Source organism: Aulonocara stuartgranti (assembly GCF_965226115.1).
Source record: "Aulonocara stuartgranti genome assembly, chromosome: 22".
Taxonomy (NCBI): Eukaryota; Metazoa; Chordata; class Actinopteri; order Cichliformes; family Cichlidae; genus Aulonocara; species Aulonocara stuartgranti.
The window spans coordinates 2,396,319-2,417,886 of record NC_138957.1 but is presented as its reverse complement, the minus strand read 5'-3'; the positions used below and the strand labels follow the sequence as shown (position 1 = coordinate 2,417,886).

Sequence of the window (21,568 nt, the reverse complement as noted above, 5' to 3'; positions counted from 1 at the left end):
TCACTCCATATGATTTTTTGGGTGGGTGCAGCATGCCCCGCCTTGGCTGACCGCGCTGGTGTTTGGGTGTGGTCAACTGAGAGTAAATCATATAGGCACTTTGCATGTCTTGAAAAATCTTGTACATAGCTTCGGTAGTATCCTAAAAATCCTAAAAGCTTTCTCAGCTCTTTAATGTTTGTTGGTGGGTTGTCCTTCAAAGCTCATACTGCTTGTACCTCTTGGTCATCCATTTTGTAGCCGTCTGCTGAAATGATTTTGCCCACATAGCGGACCTCATTTTTAAACAAGTCACATTTATCAGGTCTTAGTTTTACTCCCCAAGCCCGCTGACGTTTGAGAACTGATCTCAAATCTTCAATATGCTGTTCAAATGTTTGACTGTACACCAAAACATCATCTAAATATGGAGTGCATATTTTGTCCCTCAAGCCTTCCAAACTTTCCTCCATGCTCCGCTGGAAAGCTGCAGGTGCATTGGTGAGTCCAAATGGGATTCTATTCCATTCATACAGCCCCCAGGGTGTTGTGAAGGCGGTATATTTTTTTGAGTCTTCGCTGATTTCACCTTGATAGTACGCTTTGCCTTGGTCAAGCACACTAAACCACCTATTGCCGCCAAGTCCATCAAGGATTTCCTGTATTCGTGGAATAGGGTGTCTGTCTGGAATGGTCTTTTTATTGAGGCCCCTATAATCAACACACAGTCTCAGGCCTCCATCCCGCCTCCTCACACACACTATTGGAGAGGCATATGGTGAGGTTGATTTGTGAATAAAGTCTTTTTTTAACAAGTCCTGAATGTGACTTTTTACTTCATCATAGAGAGCACGTGGGACCGCATTATAGGATTTGGCTACAGGAATCTGATCAGTGAGTTTGATATCCATTTTTAAATTTTTTATGTAACCAACTTCCTCTTTGTGTTTAGCAAATGCGCCTGACTCCTCCCTTAACATTTTCAAGACAACTGCCTGTTGTTCTGTGTTAAGGTGGCCCAAATTGACAGGTGGTTCCCAAGGCTCTTCTGCTGAGCTAGGTGGGTTCTGATTGTCTTTTTCTACAATCGAGCCTATCTGAGCTTCTTTGAGATTTACAGGATAACTATGTGTTACCCTCTCTATGTTACCTAGAAGGGTTTTAGGTGGCAGCACAATGTCATGTTTGGTAGCATTAGTAACATAGATATTGACTTTGCGGGTACTGCCTGATATAGACAGCAACTGGCAGTTAGATTTCAGACCCTCATCTAAAGACAAGTTTTCATCTGGCTCAAAAAGCATTTCACTTTTTACCTTTAGGTCTGTTTTGATGGAACAACTAACGCCGTACATTTGTCCACTCGGTACGACAATAGCTTTGCGTCCTGATCTGATAGGATAAGTAACTATCTCGCTACTGGTGGTGTGGATAAGGTTCAACAGTGCTTCTGCTTTGCTTGATCCTACTCTTAGAGAGTTTCTGAGTAAAGACAAGCTTTCACTGGACTGAGTAGTGTCTTTTTTTATCAGTTCCTCAATAGCATTAAACCCTATTATTGGTTTTTGCATCACATCCTGACTTACTAGGATTGGAACCCGAACCTCATTCTGAGCTACAGCTTTTCCTCTCGAATCACAAAGGCTAAGGCTAACTTCTACCCAACCCTGGAAAGGGACTTCAGATCCATTTACAGCTCTCAAGTCTAAAAGTTCATCCTTACTTAGTAAATCGCTGATGGGGTGAACTTCTAAGTGAGGTAAATTGTCTGATTTCCATCATGCACTCATTATTGAAACTTGGGCTCCCGTGTCCCACAGTGCCTGTGTTTTGCAGTTATTCATTCTACACCATACTAGACACTTTCTGCCCACGAGCTGTGCTACTTTTCTTTTTTTGGTACTTAAATTTAACACGTTTGGGGGTTGGTTCCTAATTTTAGGATTTCCTGAGTCGGTTGGTGATGCTAGGGATAAGCTTTGGGCCTTGGGAATGTTATCACATTGGGACATTGGTGGTAAAGCTGTGGCTTGTCCCGCAGTCACAGCCCCGCCCAGTTTTCCTGCTTCTGAGCTCCCCTTACTTTACATCCCTTTGCCCAGTGAGAGTCACTGCCACATTTGAAACAATGGTCACAGTCCCTGTTTTCTTGTTGACATGCAGAGCATCGCCTTTTTGGTCTCTGAGCTGCCTTTCTGTACGCCCTGACTTGTCTACCACCATCACCACTTCTATCTCGTTGGACAGTTTGCACTAGTGAAGCTACCTGTCCTGTGAGTTCCCTAATTGCTGAGTTACTTTCCTCAATTTTTGCAAATAAGGAGTTATCTTGGAGGGTTTTAGCCAGTTTTGTATCAGGCTGGCTTGTGCGGGGATCAGTAAGCGCTACATTCTGCTCAACTACATTTAGTCCTGTTCTAAATGACCTGTGGGCTTTTGCCTTTAACGCTCTCTCGCTTTCATTGTACTGGGCTGTTTGCATTTTCATTAATAAGAGTTCATCGCTACAGTTTTCATCCTGCAAATATGCTCTCATTTCTGCTCTGACATTGTCATTTAGAAGACCCGTTCTAATGGACTGAAAACATTGACTTTGAACAAGTTCTTTGTTATACTTTAGGCTAGACTGGGTGCGCTCAGATGCGAAAAGGATTTTTTGACGCAAATCCAGCACTCTAATCAGGAACTCAAGTGGTGTTTCATTTGCCCCCTGTGTAGCTTTGGTTAATTGCTGGTACAGTACTGTTGCATCCGTTTCTGCATAATGGGCTTTTAGAACTTGTCTCAAGCTGGTCAATGTGAGATCTTCTTTCCCTTCCAAATAGCTCCTTAGTTTTAACCCAGGACTGATGGCACGTATGACAGCCTCCACAATCTCAGCTTCAGAGTAGCCCGTTTTTAAGCCGCTTTCCATCTGGTGCTCTAAGCTACTGAAACTCAGCGTGTCTTTAGCTGTAGACTCACCCACATGTCCACTTATCCTGAAGTCTTTTCTGAATCCACCTGATGAAACATTACAGCAGCTGTTGCCAATACAGTCTCTCCCCTTGCGCTGTGTTTCGCCGTCCAGCGACGTCCTCATGGCCACCTGCTGCTCCGCTGATGTCCCTTGAGCCGCCTGATGCTCTAGCGATGTCATCGGCCCTGTCCGCTGCTCCGGAGGTGCCCGCGCCGCTGCCAGTTGCTCCTCGTGCACAGCCTCCACCATCATCTCCGCTCTGTCTGAAGATGAAGACCGGACCACCGCTCCTGCGCCGACAGCCGCTGACCGCGCCTCCACCAGCAAAACCAGCACATAATTTAGCTCCAGAAGCACCGACATGCCTTCATCCTCTCGCTGTAAAAGCTCTTCTCGTTCACAAAACTGGCTAATAAGCTTAACGAGAGCTCTGCGAGATTTGCTTTGTATTTCTTTGCTGCCCTTTTCTGTAATATTACATAGTTCACATACTCTGAGCAGTTCTTCCAAAGAAAGTCCACATAACTTCTGCTCCAATTCCAACAAAAAATCTTCACGGTTCACAGACATGCTTGAAAGATAACTAAGACGAGTAAAACTCTCTCAGTGTATCCGACCGGAGAAAACAGTTTCCGTGGCATTAGCTAGACTGTCGCAATCCGCTAGCATTAGCTCCTTTGCTCTGTCACGCTCCTTTACTGTGTTCCTCTGTGTGAAGTAGTCCCAAAAACTATCTCGGTGGAACCTCCAAAATGTTACACCACTCCAGGACAACTTGGTGTAAACAGCAGAACCGAGTTTATTTGGGTACTTCAGAACCGTGGCTTTCACATACAGAGCCCAAAAATACACTCTTCTTCTTTTCCTTTTTCGAACATAGTTTTTCTTTTTTCGTGACTGCCCCCTACTGGTGGAAAAACATGTAGCAGCCAAAAATCCAAACATATAGTTGAATAACACAAATACCAACAGATTTATGCAATGTTTTGGACATATTTTAGCTTTACACTTTACCAAGTGCTACATCAGTAACATTTTGAAATATGAGATTCTCTATGTGATTTCTGTCTTTTTAATCAGAATACAGGTTTTTGTTATTGTTTTTCTTAAAAAGGAGAGTGGTATCTATGTAAATATTGTTAGTAGACTTTTAAAAAATTACAAAAACCTAGTATTCAATTCAATTTTATTTATACAGTGCCAAAACCCAACAACAGTCACCTTCTGGTGCTTTATACTGAAAGGTAGACCCTACAATAATACATACAGAGAAAAACCCAACAATCATATGACCCCCTATGAGCAAGCACTTTGGCGACAGTGGGAAGGAAAAACTCCCTTTTAACAGGAAGAAACCTCCAGCAGAACCAGGCTCAGGGAGGGGCGGGGCCATCTGCTGTGATTGGTTGGAGGTGAGGGGAAGAAGAGAGGACAAGAAACATGCTGTGGAAGAGAGACAGAGATTAATAATAACTAATGATCAAATGCAAAGTAGTGTATAAACACAAACAGTGAATGATAAGACGTCAGAGAAGAAGAAACAGCCAGTGCATGATGGGAATCCCCCGGCAGCCTATGTCTATTGCAGCATAACTAAGGGAGGATTCAGGGTCACCTGGTCCAGCCCTAACTATATGCTTTAGCAAAAAGGAAAGTTTGAAGCCTAATCTTGAAAGTAGAGATAGTGTCTGTCTCCTGAATCCAAACTGGAAGCTGGTTCCACAGAAGAGGGGCCTGAAAACTGAAGGCTCTGCCTCCCATTCTACTTTTAAATACTCTAGGAACAACAAGTAGGCCTGCAGAGCGAGAGCGAAGTGCTCTAATAGGGTGATATGGTACTACAAGGTCATTGAATTGAATTGAATTGAATTGAATTGAATGAATGCTTTATTGGCCATATGCAGGTTGACCCGCAGAGGAATAGGACCCCCCGACTTACACACACAACAAAGACATCACATGGGAATACAGTCGGAGATCGTCAGCGTTGCAGAGAAAACACTGAAAAATTACACAACAATGGGAAAAAGTACAAGAGGAAAAAAAGAGACCTCTTCTCACGCTGGGCACCTATGGGAGGACAGCATGAGAACAGGAAACAAAAAAAACTCCTCTGCACAGAGAGCACATTAATGTCCACATCACAACATTAGAGCACGTGACTAGCCACAGGGGTGGATAGGGGGATGGGGGGTAATCCGAAGGACCACAGCAGTCGTCCTATACGTCCTATACGTCCTATACCATTCCAGCGCGGCGCGCAGACCCGCCGTCTGTCTTCCCCCGCAGGAAACAAGCATCGAAGGCGTTTGGAAAGGGAGGGGGATGAGTGCGTGCTTATCAGTGTAAGTGTGTGTGTGTGCGTGTCCAGAGTTCAGCTGAGACAGTGTCCTTCGCCCCATCAGGCTAAGTAAACAGTCTGCCAGCCAACCCAGGTGGCCTTGCATGGGATGGGAAGAATAGTCACAGTCGTTATCAAGGAGTTGTTTTGGTGGGCTCCAGCCTTGGGCCTGAGCAGCTGGCGCCGTGGTGTCCATATGTTGAATATTGTTGATTAATTAATACATTAAGATAAGATGGGGCCTGATTATTGTCACAGGTCGGTGACTCAGTTATTTTTGGTTTTTGTACTTTTACTTTTGATTTTATTATGAATTATGACTGTTTGTGTTTTGGTTTCTGTCCTAGTATTTCTAGCTCCCTAGTTTTGTAGAACTTCCTGAGTTCTAGTTTTTAGGCTTTGTTATTTGGTTTGGTGTTAATTCTGTGCTCCCTCTGATCTGTGTCAGCCCTGCCTGTGTATCCCCTCTAGTGTAGTCAGGTCTCTGTGTAGAGCCCGCGTCTCTGAGTCTCTGTCTTCGTGTGTGTTTTGAGTTTCCTGTTTTACTTTGAAGGTTCGTGTCTGATGTGAGCGTGTTCAGTTTTACTTGCCTCCTGTCTCGTTAGCTCCCGGTGTCTTTCTGCATCTCCCTGTTTCTCCGTTTCATGTTTGGTTTTTGCTTGTTTTCCCAGTTTAGGTTTTCTCAGTTCTGCTTTCGCCACCCTCGTCTTTGTTGTATGTTCACTCACCATAAATAAAGCTCCTTAACATCAGTAGTGCCTGCATCTTGGGTCCTTTAATAATTCCACACGGTTTGCCCTGCTAACCATGACAATTATTTAAGACCTTGTATGTGAGGAGCAGGATTTTGAATTCAATTCTGGATTAAACAGGGCTCAAATTTTAAATTCAAATGACTAGTCCTAAGTGTGGATGATAATGCATCATCCATAATACAGAATCTTTATTACAAAATGAGGGTAATTGAAAGTTTTTCTCATAGAGCTGAGGAAGCTCCCATCACAGAACACCCTATGGACAGCTAAGACTCCTAATACAGTGAATCACAGTGAATCACAGCTACATGAACATGAATGTTTGTCTATTTGTTTGGTAGTTTTTTCTGATTATTTTCAATTTTTTCACATTTTACTAAATCAAAGTGGGAGAATGGACTGAGTGAACCAAAGTAAAAAGGTTCCCACTGGAAATCCATAACAATGAGCTGGTGACAAAGTTATTTTATGCATTTTTATTTTAAGAATATAGATTGGTTCACTTTCTAGATTTACTGTAACTTGACTAACTGAATATTGATTACTATTACTGTCTCCTGCAGGCAGGGAGCCAGCTGCTCTGTGGATGAGCTAACTGCCTCAGCGTTCCTGACCGTAGAGCTGGATCGTTCACTGGGAGGGAATGCGGTTCAGGTACAACACCAGTGTCAAATAAATATGAGAAGCACTTGTACTGATTGCTTTGTTAATTATTCTAAATGCACAGTACTGTGCAAAATCTTGAGCCACTCCTCATTTCTTTATATTTTGCTAGAAAATAGGAAGTTGGTGCAGTGATTCATTGAAACATGCTAAGAGTGTATACCATGTACCTGACCCTAACCCAATACAGACAGGAGCTAACGTAATGGCCCTTCTTTTATGCACATTTGTGGAAAGCTTGTTGAAAGCCTTCCCAGACTGTTGGCTGGGTCATATTAAACCCTCTGGATTAAGAAATCACTCAATTTGATATTCGTGTGATGGCAGACGAGCAAATACTTTTGACACTAGAGTGTAGATCATTCATAATGGAATCAGGTCCATAATCAGCAATGGATCACAGATGTGATACCAAAGGAGCAGGAAGCCAGGCAAGCTCCGCCCCTGAAGCACATAAGCAGACCTACACATGCACACACACACAGACAGAAAACGGGCGAGTCGACCAGAAACACTTTAAATTGTCCTGTGAAAAATAATTGTCTTCAACTTTCTTTAACTGGTATGTTAAAAACCAGTTTGCTTCATATGGTTTCAGGTCAGAGTGCCTCAGGGTAAAGAACCCCCACATCTGCTCAGTCTTTTTAAATCTAAACCCCTCATTGTGTATAAGAGCGGCACATCCCGCCTGGGCGATCATCCTCCTCCACCTCCTACGCGACTCTTCCAAGTCAGACGGAACCTGGGCACCATCACCAGGATTGCTGAGGTAAACCATTTCCTGATTGTCGTTAGTAAAGTAATGATGTGTTTATGCAAAGATGCTGAACTTCTTGTCTGTTTTAGGTTGATGCCAGTGCCGCCAGCCTAAACTCTAATGATGCCTTCTTTCTGAGGACCCCTGATGGGCAGGGCTTTCTGTGGATAGGCAAAGGGGCCAGTGAGGAAGAGGAAAAGGGAGCTGAGTACATGAGCAAAGAGCTGAACTGCAGCTGCAAACGCATCACTGAAGGACAAGAACCAGGTCATGATCAACACTTGGCATACATATACCAAATGTGTGTATCCATATGATACGCACACGCAGACACAAGCTCCCATAGGTCTGCATGTTTTCACACAGTATAGACGTTGTCAGGCTAGCAGCAGCGGGTCGAATCTATAAGCCGGGTTTCTCACTAACGTGTTCAATATTCCAGCCACGAGAGGCTCTGAGCTGCTGCCTTTAGTAGTGTCCAGAAACAGTGATGAGCAACAGGTGAGTGATTAGCGGCAGGTGAGTATGTCAAAGGCAGGAGCCCGAGTGATGCAGGAGGGAGGGGAACAGAGATTTAAACTAAAACAAAAACACATGTAGTCTTGCAGGGCTGGCCGGGCACACACAGGGACCATGACAGACATAAAGTTTTATTTTGAACACTTGTTGCAAAAAGGAAAATCTCCATTCAAAAGAAACCAAATACAAATATGATAGAAAGTGAAGATTTTTACCAGCGCTCATGTCTCAGTTTGCAACATGAGGACTTGGACTTTTCACCTCTGCCCAGGAGGTCATGTTTTTACAACCAACCTTCCAGTTAGTGTCCAACTTATTGGTTTGGTTTACCATCTCACAGTAGTCGTAGTTTGTTCATCAGCTGTTGGTAAGTATGATCAGGTCATCAGCTGTGGGTACCACCCCCACTGTATTTGGAAGTGTTTGTGTGTGTTCGTGCGTGCATGGCATTCTGTCTACAAACATGATCGCTCAAAATGTTTAGAGTGGTAGAAGATTGGGGTAATGTTAACAATTCATTAAATCTGGCTTACATCCACCAAGCTCTTCAAGGTTAACTTCATGATTTATTGATTGAAAATTAACAACAAAGCCTTATAACTTGAAAACGGCTATTTGATTGTTCTTAGGCTGAGATCACACAATACACTGTGAGAATGTGAGATTCTCAGTGCCAGAGAAATCCAAATTGCAGCACGGGGCTGTTAGATCAGAGCACTGTGATGCAGCACATAGGTGTGCTGTGTAAGATTATCTAGCTCCACCTGATTAGTACTCCAAGTAATCAGCATGAGTAACGGGCAGAACAATTACATTCTCTTCCACTAGAGGGCAGTGCATCTACCTGCTCTAATTAAATGGGTTGCCAACTGCCAGTAAAACAGAAGAAGAAGAAGGAATTTCATAATAATCATGCTGTGAGTGAGAGAACAGTGTTTAACAGCAATGGATAAATATTTGAAGAGAAAAGGTAGTCAGTCTGACCTGGTCCTGGAGAAAACTCTGACCCAGATGAAGGCCCAGTATGAGTAGGGGTCAGAAGAAAGCAAAAAAGTTATACTGGGGACAAACTGAGTTAATTCCACTATACCTGGTGCGCAGGGAAAAAGGATCAATATGCTTTTTGTGACATTTTTGTCTGGTGGTGTGTCGTGTGATTTTTCTAATGTGAAATATGTGCCGTGGCTCCACAAGATAGGGTGTCATCCAGCGTTTCCCAAAGTTAAACTAGTTAATCTTCTATTTGCATGTTTTTAAAAACTCCCAAAGGGCAACTGGAAGCTCAGATTATCTGTGTCAGCAATAATAGCTCAGAGGGCAAATCTGTAAACTGAGAAGAAAACTGTCCTCCGCATACAAACAAGAGCACTGAGACTGAGACACCTTGATTTTCTCAGGAATCCCCAAAATGCACCAGATTATCCTGAAAACTGTTAACAACATGTCATTCTACTGCTTACACTGTCTCACGGTCTCACGTCCCGTCATCGCTACATTTGAACATTTCCAGCAAAAAGAACTGGTTAAAAGCAAGGACCATGAATGAAAAAGAGCATCATGAATGAACTGTTTCCCAGTGAAATCAACCATGACTGAATAGAGCTCATTGGAATCAAAAATATTATTAAAAAGCATATGTAGATACAGCATCTTATCAGTTGGATTTACCCAAAGGTAGCACAAAACTCTTGGATAGAATTAGAACAAGCAGACGGTAACGATAAACTTTCAGAACGTCCCTTGATTACAGCTTTAATTAAATGCCACTGCTGCTTAAAAAACCCATTCATCTTCTCCACCTCACCAGTTGATGAACAACCCTTGAAATCACAAACTCCCAAATAGAATCCAGCAGGTTTTCTCCAAAGTGGCACCACTCAGACTTTCAGGTCAACAGAGCAATTCTTTACTTTACAGCATGGGCGCAAGAAGGAATCACACACCTCTTTTAAGATAATAAACTCATGTCAGATACGAATTTGTTTCAAAGATTTGGACAAGACAAGAAAAATGTACTATTCTCTCAAAATTATATTCACTACTTTCAGTCACAAACTCAATATCTGTACTCATCCCCGAATGGGACAAAGACCTTCCACTATCTTTGAAACCTGATTTTTGGACAAATTCTCAATGACAAAAAAACCAAAAACATTTTAAACTCATTCAATACAAAATCCTACACAGAACCACATCACACAACCAGTGTTGAATAAAATGGTTTTATGGGCGTTACGCCACTGTCTAGGGGTACAGGAACGTAGCATATGTTAAAAGAAGAGTGACCCCGCCCTGGTCCCCAAAACCATACCACAGCCGATTCAGATGTGAAACTGGTTTACTGTGGCTAAACTGCAGCGTGACTCCGGGGTGAACAAAGGCCAAAATAACAAACAAAACCAGTCAAGGAGGTGCTACCTAAACCCTACGTGATAAAAAGAGCAAACCAAAGACAAATGCTACCCCGACCTGAATAAACAGGAGAAAATGAGACAGAAAATAAGAAGGCAGCTCACCCTTCAGCTTCAGTGACTATTTACACGTGACTCTAAACTACACACTATATACAGAAGCTCAGCAATCCTCAGGAACACACACACGAGTAACACAGGGTCTGGAGGCCAAGGATGGCTCTGACGCTGCTGTCAGTTGCTGTCCCGGGACGACTGGCTGTGGCTCAAGTGGTAGAGCAGATCAGCTACTGATTGGAAGGTCGGTGGTTCGATCCTTGGCTTCCCCAGTCTACGTGTCAAATATCCTTAGGCAAGATGCTAACCCCAAGTTGCCCTCCGATGCGTTCAGTGTGAATGCGTGTGAGTGTAGATTAGTTTGCACTTGTGTTTAGAAGTGCTTGTATGAGTGGGTGTGAATGTGGCATGTTGTATAGAGTGCTCTGAGAACTCCGGGAGAATAGAAAAGCACTATATAAGAATCAGTCCATTTACCATTTACCATGATAAGGGGACCAATCAGCAGCCGTCAGCTTCTCCAATCAGGGACCTGCAGAGACTCTTAAAGACACAGACAGGCGGAACAAAAAACAGCCACCCGGACACATTATGGGCAGTAACAATGGGTTTCTCTGATTCTGGGATTTGTACTCAGTGTACTCAAAACACCACAGACACTCCTTTAGTCAACTAGCTCAGTCCTGCAGCTCTGGTCCAAGCGTACTAAATAGATGAACGCATTCCTTGCTCACACCTGCCTGTGAACTCACTGGACTACTCCTCCCTTGCAGCTGAGCCACAAACCACACCCCACTGCCACATACACTCCCTCTCCCACTTAGGCTGGGGAGCCGTCTTACCTGCTGGGAGAAAACGGCCCTCAGCACGAAGCTTTAGGATGAAGGTGAGGGTAAAGTTAGAGGTGTCTTGCAGGGGACCAGATCTGGGGCACACTTTCAGGTGAAGTTGGTCAAGAGTCGGTCAGCTCTGCAAAGACTGGCATGAACCAGCAGTAATAACCAGCAAGTCCCAGGAACCTTACTACCTTACTAGCTGTTTTTTGGTCTTGGGATGCCTCCCCAAACACTGTAACTCCCTCCATCCAGCCGCACATTTCTTAAGACTGGCTGCGAGCCCCACCTGTTTCATTGACTCCAGCACTGTGGCCAAATGCACCGCCAAAGAGTCACTGCTGACGCTACATACAGCATGGGCCTGCAGCACCTGGTCCATGAGACGCTGAAGTGTGCCGGGGGTTCCTATAGCAAGTCAGATGGAACTGTGACAAATTGGTACAACCCATATGAAGTCAAAAGACGTGTTTTCCTTAGACTCTGGAGACAAGGATATCTACCAGTAGCCCTCGTTTCACCAGCTCGTCCTCCCCAGAGTCAACATCAGGCGAGGACTCACATCATCTGTCGTGAGCACAAGTCATTAAAACCTGGCCAATCAGTTTCCAAAATATTGAGCAACATGATGTTTCACATTGCTCACTTGGTGTTGGCTCTCACTGTGCACTGTAACTTCCTGTTACAGTGCACAGTGGTGTTTTTTGTAGATTATCTATGTACAATGAATTTTAAAAAAAACTGATAAAATATAGATAACATCCAATTTCATAGTGTAATCTTCACATGCTTTCTCCAAAGCACACTCTCTGTTGATTCGCCCGCTAATTATATTCACAGTATTCACTCACTGCGTCTTTAGGGATTCACCTAGCTTAGCTTAGCTCTCTAGCAGCACGGCCTCTTCACCTGTCCCTTCTGCACTTTCCTGCTCAGTGTGTCAGATGTTTAGTTACTGTAGGTTTGCTTATAATAATCAGTCTTAATCATGGATGATTAATCATTAATCATTGTCTTAAATGCAACAAATATGCAACAACATAACATGAGAGAAAACACATTTCAAAACAGGAAATACAGCATCAGTGTGCTTTTAATCCAGGTATTTACTATTTGGTTTAGACACTCTACCAGATCTGGTTCGGTATGTTGTCATCAGAGCATACTTGGCATTTTTTAGGTGTGTTCATTTTACCCTGCGTTTTTCTGTCCTTGATCACTTGTTCAGACTATTTTGTGCCAAGTTGTGGTGGGGCGAGTTGAACTTGAATCGTTTCATGTTTGTTGGGTTGTGCTTTATCGGGTTCAGTTTCATCCGAGCTTTTCCGGTTGAGGCTCGCTCACAGGCAGAAGATGTTGTCTGTTGCGCCTGTCTTCCTTTCCATCCGACTCAACGACATAAGAGCGAGGTTCAGCACATACCTTACTTACAACTCCAATCTTGTCATGTCCTCTCTGTGTTTGTAATCTCACCACCTGCTTTGGTGTTAATGGACTGAAAAAAGACTTTTTATCCATGACAGCAAATGAACTGAACAACAGAAAATGATAAGAAAAATAAACTGGGCCAACGTGGCATGTTTGTTAATACACATGTTAATGTGATCTCTGGTCTCCCACTCAGAGACACAGGTCTCCGAGTGTCTAGCATTCAGAGGCTGCCTGAGGACACTCGTGTGAGAGGCGGTGTTGATACCAAAGGGCATTCTCAAGAATGTGAATCTGCCAAAAGGTGTTGCAAATGTAGTGAGAAGAGATGAGGCAGGATCTAGTTTGATTTGCCAGAAGGAGCTCTTTGCATCCAGAACTGAGAAGATGGTTGCTCCAGACATCTGAGCAGCTACTTCCTCCACAGTTCGGATGGGATGGTGAGGTTGCATTAGTGCCTTGTTCAGATCCCTTGGATCAATGCACATATGAACATCATCGGTATTCTTTTTGTGTGTTGCGACCATGTTGGATACCCATTCTGTGGGTTCCTCCACTGGTTCAGTTACTCCCACGGCCTGCATTCTTTGGAGTTCCTCTTTAACCTTTACTGCATGGGAACAGGAACGCGTCTTGGAGGGTTGACGACAGGTGGCACGTTTGGAGTGAGTTTCATTGAGTAGGTTACAGGTAAGCCACCGACTTCATCTTTGAACAGGTCTGTGTATTCGTAAAAAACTTTCTGTGCAGGTGTCTCATCCTGATCTGTGTCAACATGGTAGACTTCCTTGCTGAAACTAACCAGTTTCATTCGCACGCTGTCCTTTAATCCGATGATGGATTGCACATCGTGTTTTACAACTTGGAATTGTAGGTAACTGTCCAGCTAGCTTGCACTTGAGAGTAACTGTGCCTGTGGACTTAATCTTCGTGCCTCCGAAAGCAGCGAGATTTACCTGTTTTTGTGACTTACGTAGGGTTTCGTTGTTGCCGATGTTTCTGTAAGTGCCTAATGACAGTTATTGTGTGGATGCTTTAAGCATCCACACTATTGAGTTCCTGTTTCTCTTTATTCTTTATACTTTATTGTGTGGATGCCGGAGGCATCCACACTATTGAGATCCTGTTTCTCTTTATTCTTTATCCTTTATTGTGTGGATGCTTTAAGCATCCACACTATAGAGTTCCTGTTTCTCTTTATTGTGTGGATGCTTTAAGCATCCACAATATTGAGTTCCTCTTGGGACTTCCGTACACTTTTTGGCACTTAACTACTTCCACAATTTTCAGCCGATTTTCACCGTTCAAATTTTAAAATATTCTGCTATTTCTGCTAATTCCTGCTATGTCTTTTGGTATTTTTCACTATTATACTTTTTAAAATATTAAGCTTAATTTGTCCCATTGAAATGAATGGGAAACTTCTGCAATTCTGCTAAAATTTGCTTGTTTCTGAAACTTAACTACTTCCTCATATTTTCACGTAGAACAACCATTCAAACTTTAAAATGTTCTCAAATTATTGGGCTATTCAGGTAAGATTCAGCTTTTTCAAATCTTTTACCGTTTTACCTTTATGCCTCTTAAAGTTTTCAGTTGCAAAATTGTGATTTTTCACAAAATACATGCGTTGTTATGGTTGCTATGCACTTGGCTTCCAGTCTGCCACTGAAGGTTTTGCAGTCTTCTCTTCATGTCCGAACAACTTCTTGCTACTTGCTCAATCTTCACTCAACTTCCACAAATTATATATCAAAATGTAGGTATTTTTGCTGGGTTTCCGAAAATGTCACTATCATTGTTGTGGGATTTATAGAATTTTGGCAAATCTCCTCAGACCAACACAAAGTCACAAAACTCTCCATAGAAAGTCAATGGAGAGCTTGTTCAAAATCACCGCTTGATTTCTGTAATGAGAGGCATATTCGAATCGTCATATCTCCTTAACGAAGCAAAGTTAAGACATAAGGCTTGTCCCAGTATATCTTCAGACACTCCTGACGCTCACAATTCAAGAATTATTTTCTCACCTATTACCGTTCTGAAATGAGTTAGACTTGTTTGAGGGTAGGAAATTCGTCCTTCGCTCAGATTTCTTCAGATTTCAAACTCTGGAAATGAACCACTTTTTTCTCTCGTCATATCTTTTTAATGGATTTCCACAGAGACCTGAAAATTTCCATGATTGTTCACCAAAGCCTGCTGTCTCTTACAGTGAAAGAATGATATTGATACTCCAAATAGATTTAGAGTTAGAAAGCGTTGTTTGAGGGCAAGTCAAGGCAGTTTTTGCTTTGCTCTACTCAGTTATGGTGCATTAGAAGTCAATTATCTTTAATAATTCATATTTTAATGATAAATTGTCAACACTTTAAGATTCCCCCATGTCTTCTGAACAAAACGGTGTAAGAATGACCGTTCTAGCCCCTACGGTTAGGAAATTATGGTCATTTGTTTGAGGGGAGTCGTCATTATGAGAAATAGACTGCAAAAATCCTGTGTCTCTCTGTGCTGCGTGCACCTGTTTTGGCGGGAAAAAGTGCACAGGCTCTCTGATTGGTAGATTCAAATTCAGCAGCTCCATGGCTGCTTGACTGAGCTAGAAACTTACTTCTCTGTGTGTGTGTGTGTGTGTGTGTGTGTGTGTGTGTGTGTGTGTGTGTGTGTGTGTGTGTGTGTGTGTGAGAGAGAGAGAGAGAGAGAGAGAGAGAGAGGAAGCCTTTTTATGGGATGATCTCATTGTAAGATTCAAATTCAATATATTTAGACTGGTTGACTGAATTGGATCTTGTGTGTGTCTCTCTCTGTGCATGTGTGTTTCCATATGTGTCCATATTTGTGATTGTGTGGCTGTTATATTTTTTTTTTTGCCAATTTTTTTCATTTAACAAGTATATTTTAGGGACCCTCAGCATGTTCAGCATTTTTTCAGCTGTCCATTTTGCTTTTCCAATTTTTCTGTTTAACTTATTACTATTGTGCTAAATCATACTATTTCTGCTTTTAATAGGATTTGTGCTTAATATAGTATTTCTGCTAAATTATAGTATTTCTGGTTTTTATAATATTTGTGCTGAAACATAGTATTTCTGTCAAATGATAGTATTTGTGCTAAAGCATAGTATTAATTCAAAATTACAATATTCATAGTTCATCACAGTGTCTCTGGTAAATCACAATATTTCTGCTATGTTGTACTATTTTTCTAAATCATAGTGTTTCTGTAATGCTTAAGTATTTTTGGCTAAATATATTCTTTCTGTTATCTTATACTATTTCTCCTAAATTCTTGTATTTTTGAGAAGTTATCATGTTTCTGGTAAGTTACAATATTTCTGCTAAGTTCTGCTCTGCTATTGTATTTCTGCCAAGTATTATGTTTCCTCTAAGATATTGCAGTTCTGCTAAGTTATTCCATTTTAGCAAAGTTCCTTTGCTTCTGCAAAGTTTTTACAATTTCTGCAACTTTTCAGCTTTTTCAGCTACTTTTTGCATACAGCTTCAGCTTTAAAGCATCCACACTGCATTTTCGCAGGAAATGCAAATTTTTCTAGTCTACAGTTACTCTTTGGGCTCATTTAGTAATAACGATACTTGTAATAACTGTAGCCTGTTTGCAGCTCTGGAGGCCAGGATCACTGAATGGGAGACTCGGCTTAACACCCTTAAAAAAAGATACTAACCCCAAGTTGCTCTCTGATGCATCCAGCGAAGTATGAATATGTGTGTGAATGTTAGATAGAAGGCACTCACATAGAAAAAAGTACATTATACATTTTTAATTTTGGAAAAGTTGTGATTAGTGTGGTAACTTTTGGACCTCCCTTCTGAGCTACAGCCAGCCAAGCACCCCCTATATCAGTGGTTCCCAAACTTTTTTTGCTGGGCCCCCCTTTGTTTTACAAGAAAAATGCTCGCACCCCCCCTCCCCCCTCTGCGCGCCTGCGCACGCACACGCACAACCACACACGCCCATATTTTGCTCCATTGCGGTTTATTTCACACCTCAAACATTTAGTAAACAATTAAACAAATACAAGTAAACTGCAATAAATTAAAGGTTGTAATAAAATAAACTACTAACTCTTTTACGCTACGTCCGCACCTACACGGGTATTTTTGAAAACGCAGCTGTTTCGTCCACGTAAACGACGTTTCAAATCACCGAAAACTGAGATTTTTAAAACTCCTTTTTTGCGTTTACGTGTGGACGAGGAATACAGAGTTCGTCACACAACGTCAAAGGTATGAGTCTTTTTCACGTCACGCTGTGGCCACGTTATTGTTTACATGAGATGAATTGCAGAATGGAGATAGAGACAAAATACTGTTACAGTTTTTTCTGATTGCTTAAGCACATTTTTTGTAACTATTGGCTAATTTTGCAAAACTCTTCACACAAATAAGAAAACCTGTCACCCAATCATCAAAACATTGTAGTTCTCTTGCAAAAGCAAACACAGCTAGATTAACTCTTCACACCTTCGTAAAAATGGTGTTTCCGTATCAAACAGTACACACAAGCCATCATCTACTAAGCACACAATGCGCCAACTGCACACTGATGGTATGAATACAAAACACATCTGGCTTTTGCTTTCTCTGTGCACAAGGTAGGCTATGTCAGTTTGAGCTCATACTTCTGTCATAGATCCATAAGCATAGAGGGATCCAAACTTCAAGTACTGGTGTTTATTCAAACACATCAAAACAAACACAAGTGTGTATTACCAAGTATAGGATTATTTGCAATCGCCATAATGACTATATGGGTTACTTGGTCTGCAGTGAACATGCTTCCTCTGCCCCAGCATCTGGTCATCTAGCAATTCTGTAAAGTAACAATTTCAGTATTTTTACATCAATGGTATTGGTGTGTTTCTCATTGGCATATGGCAGTGCTACAAATCTTTGTGCGAAGTGACTGTACTCACCGATTCTCATTTCAAGATGTCCTTATGGTACTTGCTACAGTGTAGCGGCTCGAGTTAGGCTGGACCCGTTGGCCAGCTACCCTCAGGGTCATTCCACGGTTGATTACATGGTCCACTATTGTAGCTCTGATGTCATCAGCAATTCTATTTCTTACTCTTCCTACCCTTCCTCTCCCCCCTCCTCATCTTCCTCTCCCCCCTCCTCGTCTTCCTCTTGCTCCTCCTTGTCCTTGTCGTCCTCTTCATCCTACTTCTTCCCCTCCACGTCCTCTTCCTCGGCCTCCTCTACTTCTCACTCTTTCTGCTCCCTCCATTGTACTCCGCACACACAGCTTACCTGTATTATAGTGCTTAGGCTGATTGCAAAGTGAACTAATTATCTAAAAAAGTTTTCACATGTGAAAGTGTGCCAGACAGTTGGCAAATTAGTGTTAATGATAGCCATACATGTGTATACTTTTGCTAGGAGTGTGTTGGAAATTTGGTAATTGAGTGTTGTGCAGTGAATTGTGCCTACAGTTTTGCAAAGTGTGTGTTACAAAATTGCAAACTGAATGCGAAGCAGTTTTTGTGCTTTTAGTTTTGCAAACTCAGTGAGTGGTTTTGCTATAAGTCTGAATAGTTTTAGAGATTGTGCTACAGGAATCACAGTTAGGGTTTAAGCATTCAGAAAAAACTGTAATCTGACTGTCTGCAGGTTTTACACGCAGTTACTGTCCCTCCATTTACAAAGGCAGAGGCGTCATGGTGTGATTATTTTACATGTAGTTGTTTTTTCCTGTGTAATAATATTCAACATTGATATCAACACATTTTTCAAAAAATGCCTCTCTGTGCAAAATGGGTTCAAAAACATAAACAGCTGTGGGATCCTGTTTGTCCGTGATTTAAACAGCCAGCAGCCCAGCGCTGCTCCCGACTAAAGGAAAACCAATCCTGCAGGGAGACCTACCTCGGCACTTGTGCAGGTGAAGCCAGAGGGAAGATTTGCTTCACCATATTTTCTAGTCTTTGGCTTAGAATGAAGTTGGTTTGGAAACATATTCAGCGATGCTTCATCTCCTGCTTTGCGTTTCTGTGGGCGCCCCATGCTAGCAGTGTCCAAGCGTTTTGTTTTTTTGTTTTTTCCTCCCCTTTTCATACCGCGTCCCCCCCTGCAATGGCTCTGCGCCCCCACCCCTCCCCACCCCAGAGGGCAGGCCCCACACTTTGGGAAGGTCTGCTCTATATGAATGTTTGAATGTGATTATATGAGCTTCTGAGATGTCACTTTGTATTTTGTCTTGCAGCTAAGTTCTGGGCTGAATTAGGAGGGAAGAAGGAGTACCAGACATCAGAGAGGCTGGAGAGTCCGTCTATGACTCATCCTCCTCGACTCTTTGGATGTTCCAACAAGACTGGCAGGTTCACAGTAAGTTTTTAACATGTGTCATTTTCCCCTCATGAAGGAATCTATTTGTTACTTTTCTTTCCAGCATATTATTTATTCTGTTTTTATTGTATTCGTTTATGATAATAATAATAATAATAATTAATAATAATAATAATAATAATAATAATTAATAATAATAATAATAATAATAATAATAAATAATAATAATAATAATTAATAATAATAATAATAATAATAATAATAATAATAATAATAATAATAATAATAATTAATAATAATAATTAATAATAATAATAATAATAATAATAATAATGTATTGCATTTATATAACCGAACCACGGTCGCCCCCAAATTATGTGCTTAACAAATTTATTAGACCGCTCATCATAAAAATGAGAAAACAAAAACCTGAATTTATATTATTTATCAGACTAATGACATTTTTTTTGTTTTGTTTGTATTACTTTTGCCACAGTTTCCCACAGATGTAACAAACTAAGATGGAGGGACAGTTTTCTTTGCTTACTATCCAATCGTAGTTGGAGGCTCACATTTGAACTATTTATGGGTCATGATTAGCGCCTCTGTGCTGTCTTTCAGTCCAGCTTTGCCCAGCCACTGGTAGCACTTCTGGATGTCAGTCACTTGTGTTAAATAGGCCCTTGACAGCATAAGACCCACATCATGTATAGCTGCTTCACCAGTAATTATGTGCTGTTATATTTTCCAGTCAGACAATCAGCACATTTGGTGTAGTGCATTTAAACAAACTGGAAGACCCGGATATCATTAAACACTCCTCTAAATAATAAATGCAGCCTTTATAACACAGGTTACAGTTATTCACAGCACTTCAGTTACCTGTTACATTCCCCATGTGGTCAGGTGGGACAGTTGTGCTATAACACAGTCCCGTGTCATTAAAACCTACATTCTGAGCTTCTAATCCTCATTCAACTTTTGTCACATTGTGCTAAACACTGATCATTGAAATGTAGCTGAGTTTAAATGTTATTGTATGCAGATTGAAGAGGTTCCAGGAGATTTCACACAGGATGACTTAGCTGAAGATGACGTGATGCTGCTGGATGTCTGGGACCAGGTACTCAACTGTAGAACACGACAGACATCTTAGGACAAAGTGAACAACCCCTCACACGCACTCTTCTGTTGTAGGTGTTTGTCTGGATTGGAAAGGATGCAAACGAGGTGGAGAGAGCTGAATCTCTCAAATCTGGTGAGCTTTTGACTTTAGTCAGAATGTTATTAGGTAGCATGAGACAAACTATAGTAATATTCAAAGATCTTTGAATAATAAAGAGACTATTTGAACCTGTTCTGAAATACAATAGCTAACAGCTAATGGGAACCCTTAATTATATTGTTTTTTAGATTTTTATCTACAAAATTCATCCTACAACAAACTTTTGTTTGAGGGTCCTGTCTGTGACTCACTGTCTCCTCTGCAGCCAAACAGTACATTGAGACTGACCCAGGGGGGCGTGACAAGCTGACTCCTGTGGTGGTGGTGAAACAAGGCCATGAACCTCCCAACTTCACAGGCTGGTTCCTGGCCTGGGACCCTTCCTACTGGGACTCTATCACCAGGAGCGTGAAGTCTCTGAATGTTTAAAACATTCACATGATAAATCACCAGAACACAGAAATATTATCATCTTTATAATCAGCACAATTTAAATATATATCTACATGTGTACTGTCAGTGGTAGATTTCTTCCCTAAAGTTTGAATACAACAAGCCTCTAAACTTTAGAGGCTTGTTGTATTCAAAGCAGTCTGTATTAAAATCCTTTAATGGGAACAGTCCTGTATTCACTGCGCGATAAGCTGCTTTCTCATACCAGCTGAAACAACTCAGCTTGCTTTGATAGTAATCAGTAATTAAAGGTTTTTATGGCGTGCATAATGTTACGAGTGTTTATGAAGTCTTGGCCAGCTGAGGGTTTCAAATGAAGCGATACTAGCTCTGCTCATCCCTGTTAGTACTCTTATTGCAGCATATTGGATTAACTGAAGGCTACTGTGTCATCTTCTAGTTCAGCAGTCCAGGGCATTATTCTCTGGAAGGATGTTCCTGATTTTGACAATATTGTGCAGCTGAAATAAAGCATGTAAACTTCAGAGCTATATAATAAAAGTAGATAATCAAATGTTGGAAGTTCCTGCATTCTGTTCTTCTTTGGTCTGTTTTGACACATCCACGGTGCAGGCAGTGATACATAATGGTTTACACCTCCTGATGCATCATCATCTGCCAGGACACTGGAAAGTTTTCTTTGCCATCTGTTTTTGTATCGGTCCTTCTGAATCCCTTAAACTTACAAAAACAGCAGTTTTAAAAAATGCAAATGCATTGCTCTGAATATGTGTATTGGCTGCTCTGTGCTTGCAAGATGTGTACTGGGTAGCTTTATATTTACTGTGTGAATGAGAGTCATTCATTTCCTGTGAATTGTTACCACTTCTTACAACAGTTGAAACAAAAGCGTGGCAGACTCAGTGTATTTAGTCTTCTAGT

General features: G+C 41.6%; 1 protein-coding gene across 1 annotated transcript in view; it reads left to right on the top strand.

Annotated features, from left to right (window-relative positions):
• scin (scinderin) overlaps window positions 1-21,200 on the top strand; it is a 44,630-nt gene extending 23,430 nt beyond the window's left edge. Inside the window, exons 10-16 of the mRNA XM_082521167.1 lie at window positions 6,598-6,688; window positions 7,296-7,466; window positions 7,544-7,721; window positions 18,926-19,047; window positions 20,054-20,131; window positions 20,206-20,266; window positions 20,499-21,200. Of these exons, the coding sequence (XP_082377293.1) occupies window positions 6,598-6,688; window positions 7,296-7,466; window positions 7,544-7,721; window positions 18,926-19,047; window positions 20,054-20,131; window positions 20,206-20,266; window positions 20,499-20,662 (865 nt within the window). The 3' untranslated portion in view covers window positions 20,663-21,200. The remainder of the gene's footprint in view (window positions 1-6,597; window positions 6,689-7,295; window positions 7,467-7,543; window positions 7,722-18,925; window positions 19,048-20,053; window positions 20,132-20,205; window positions 20,267-20,498) is intronic.
• Window positions 21,201-21,568: the final 368 nt, after the last annotated feature.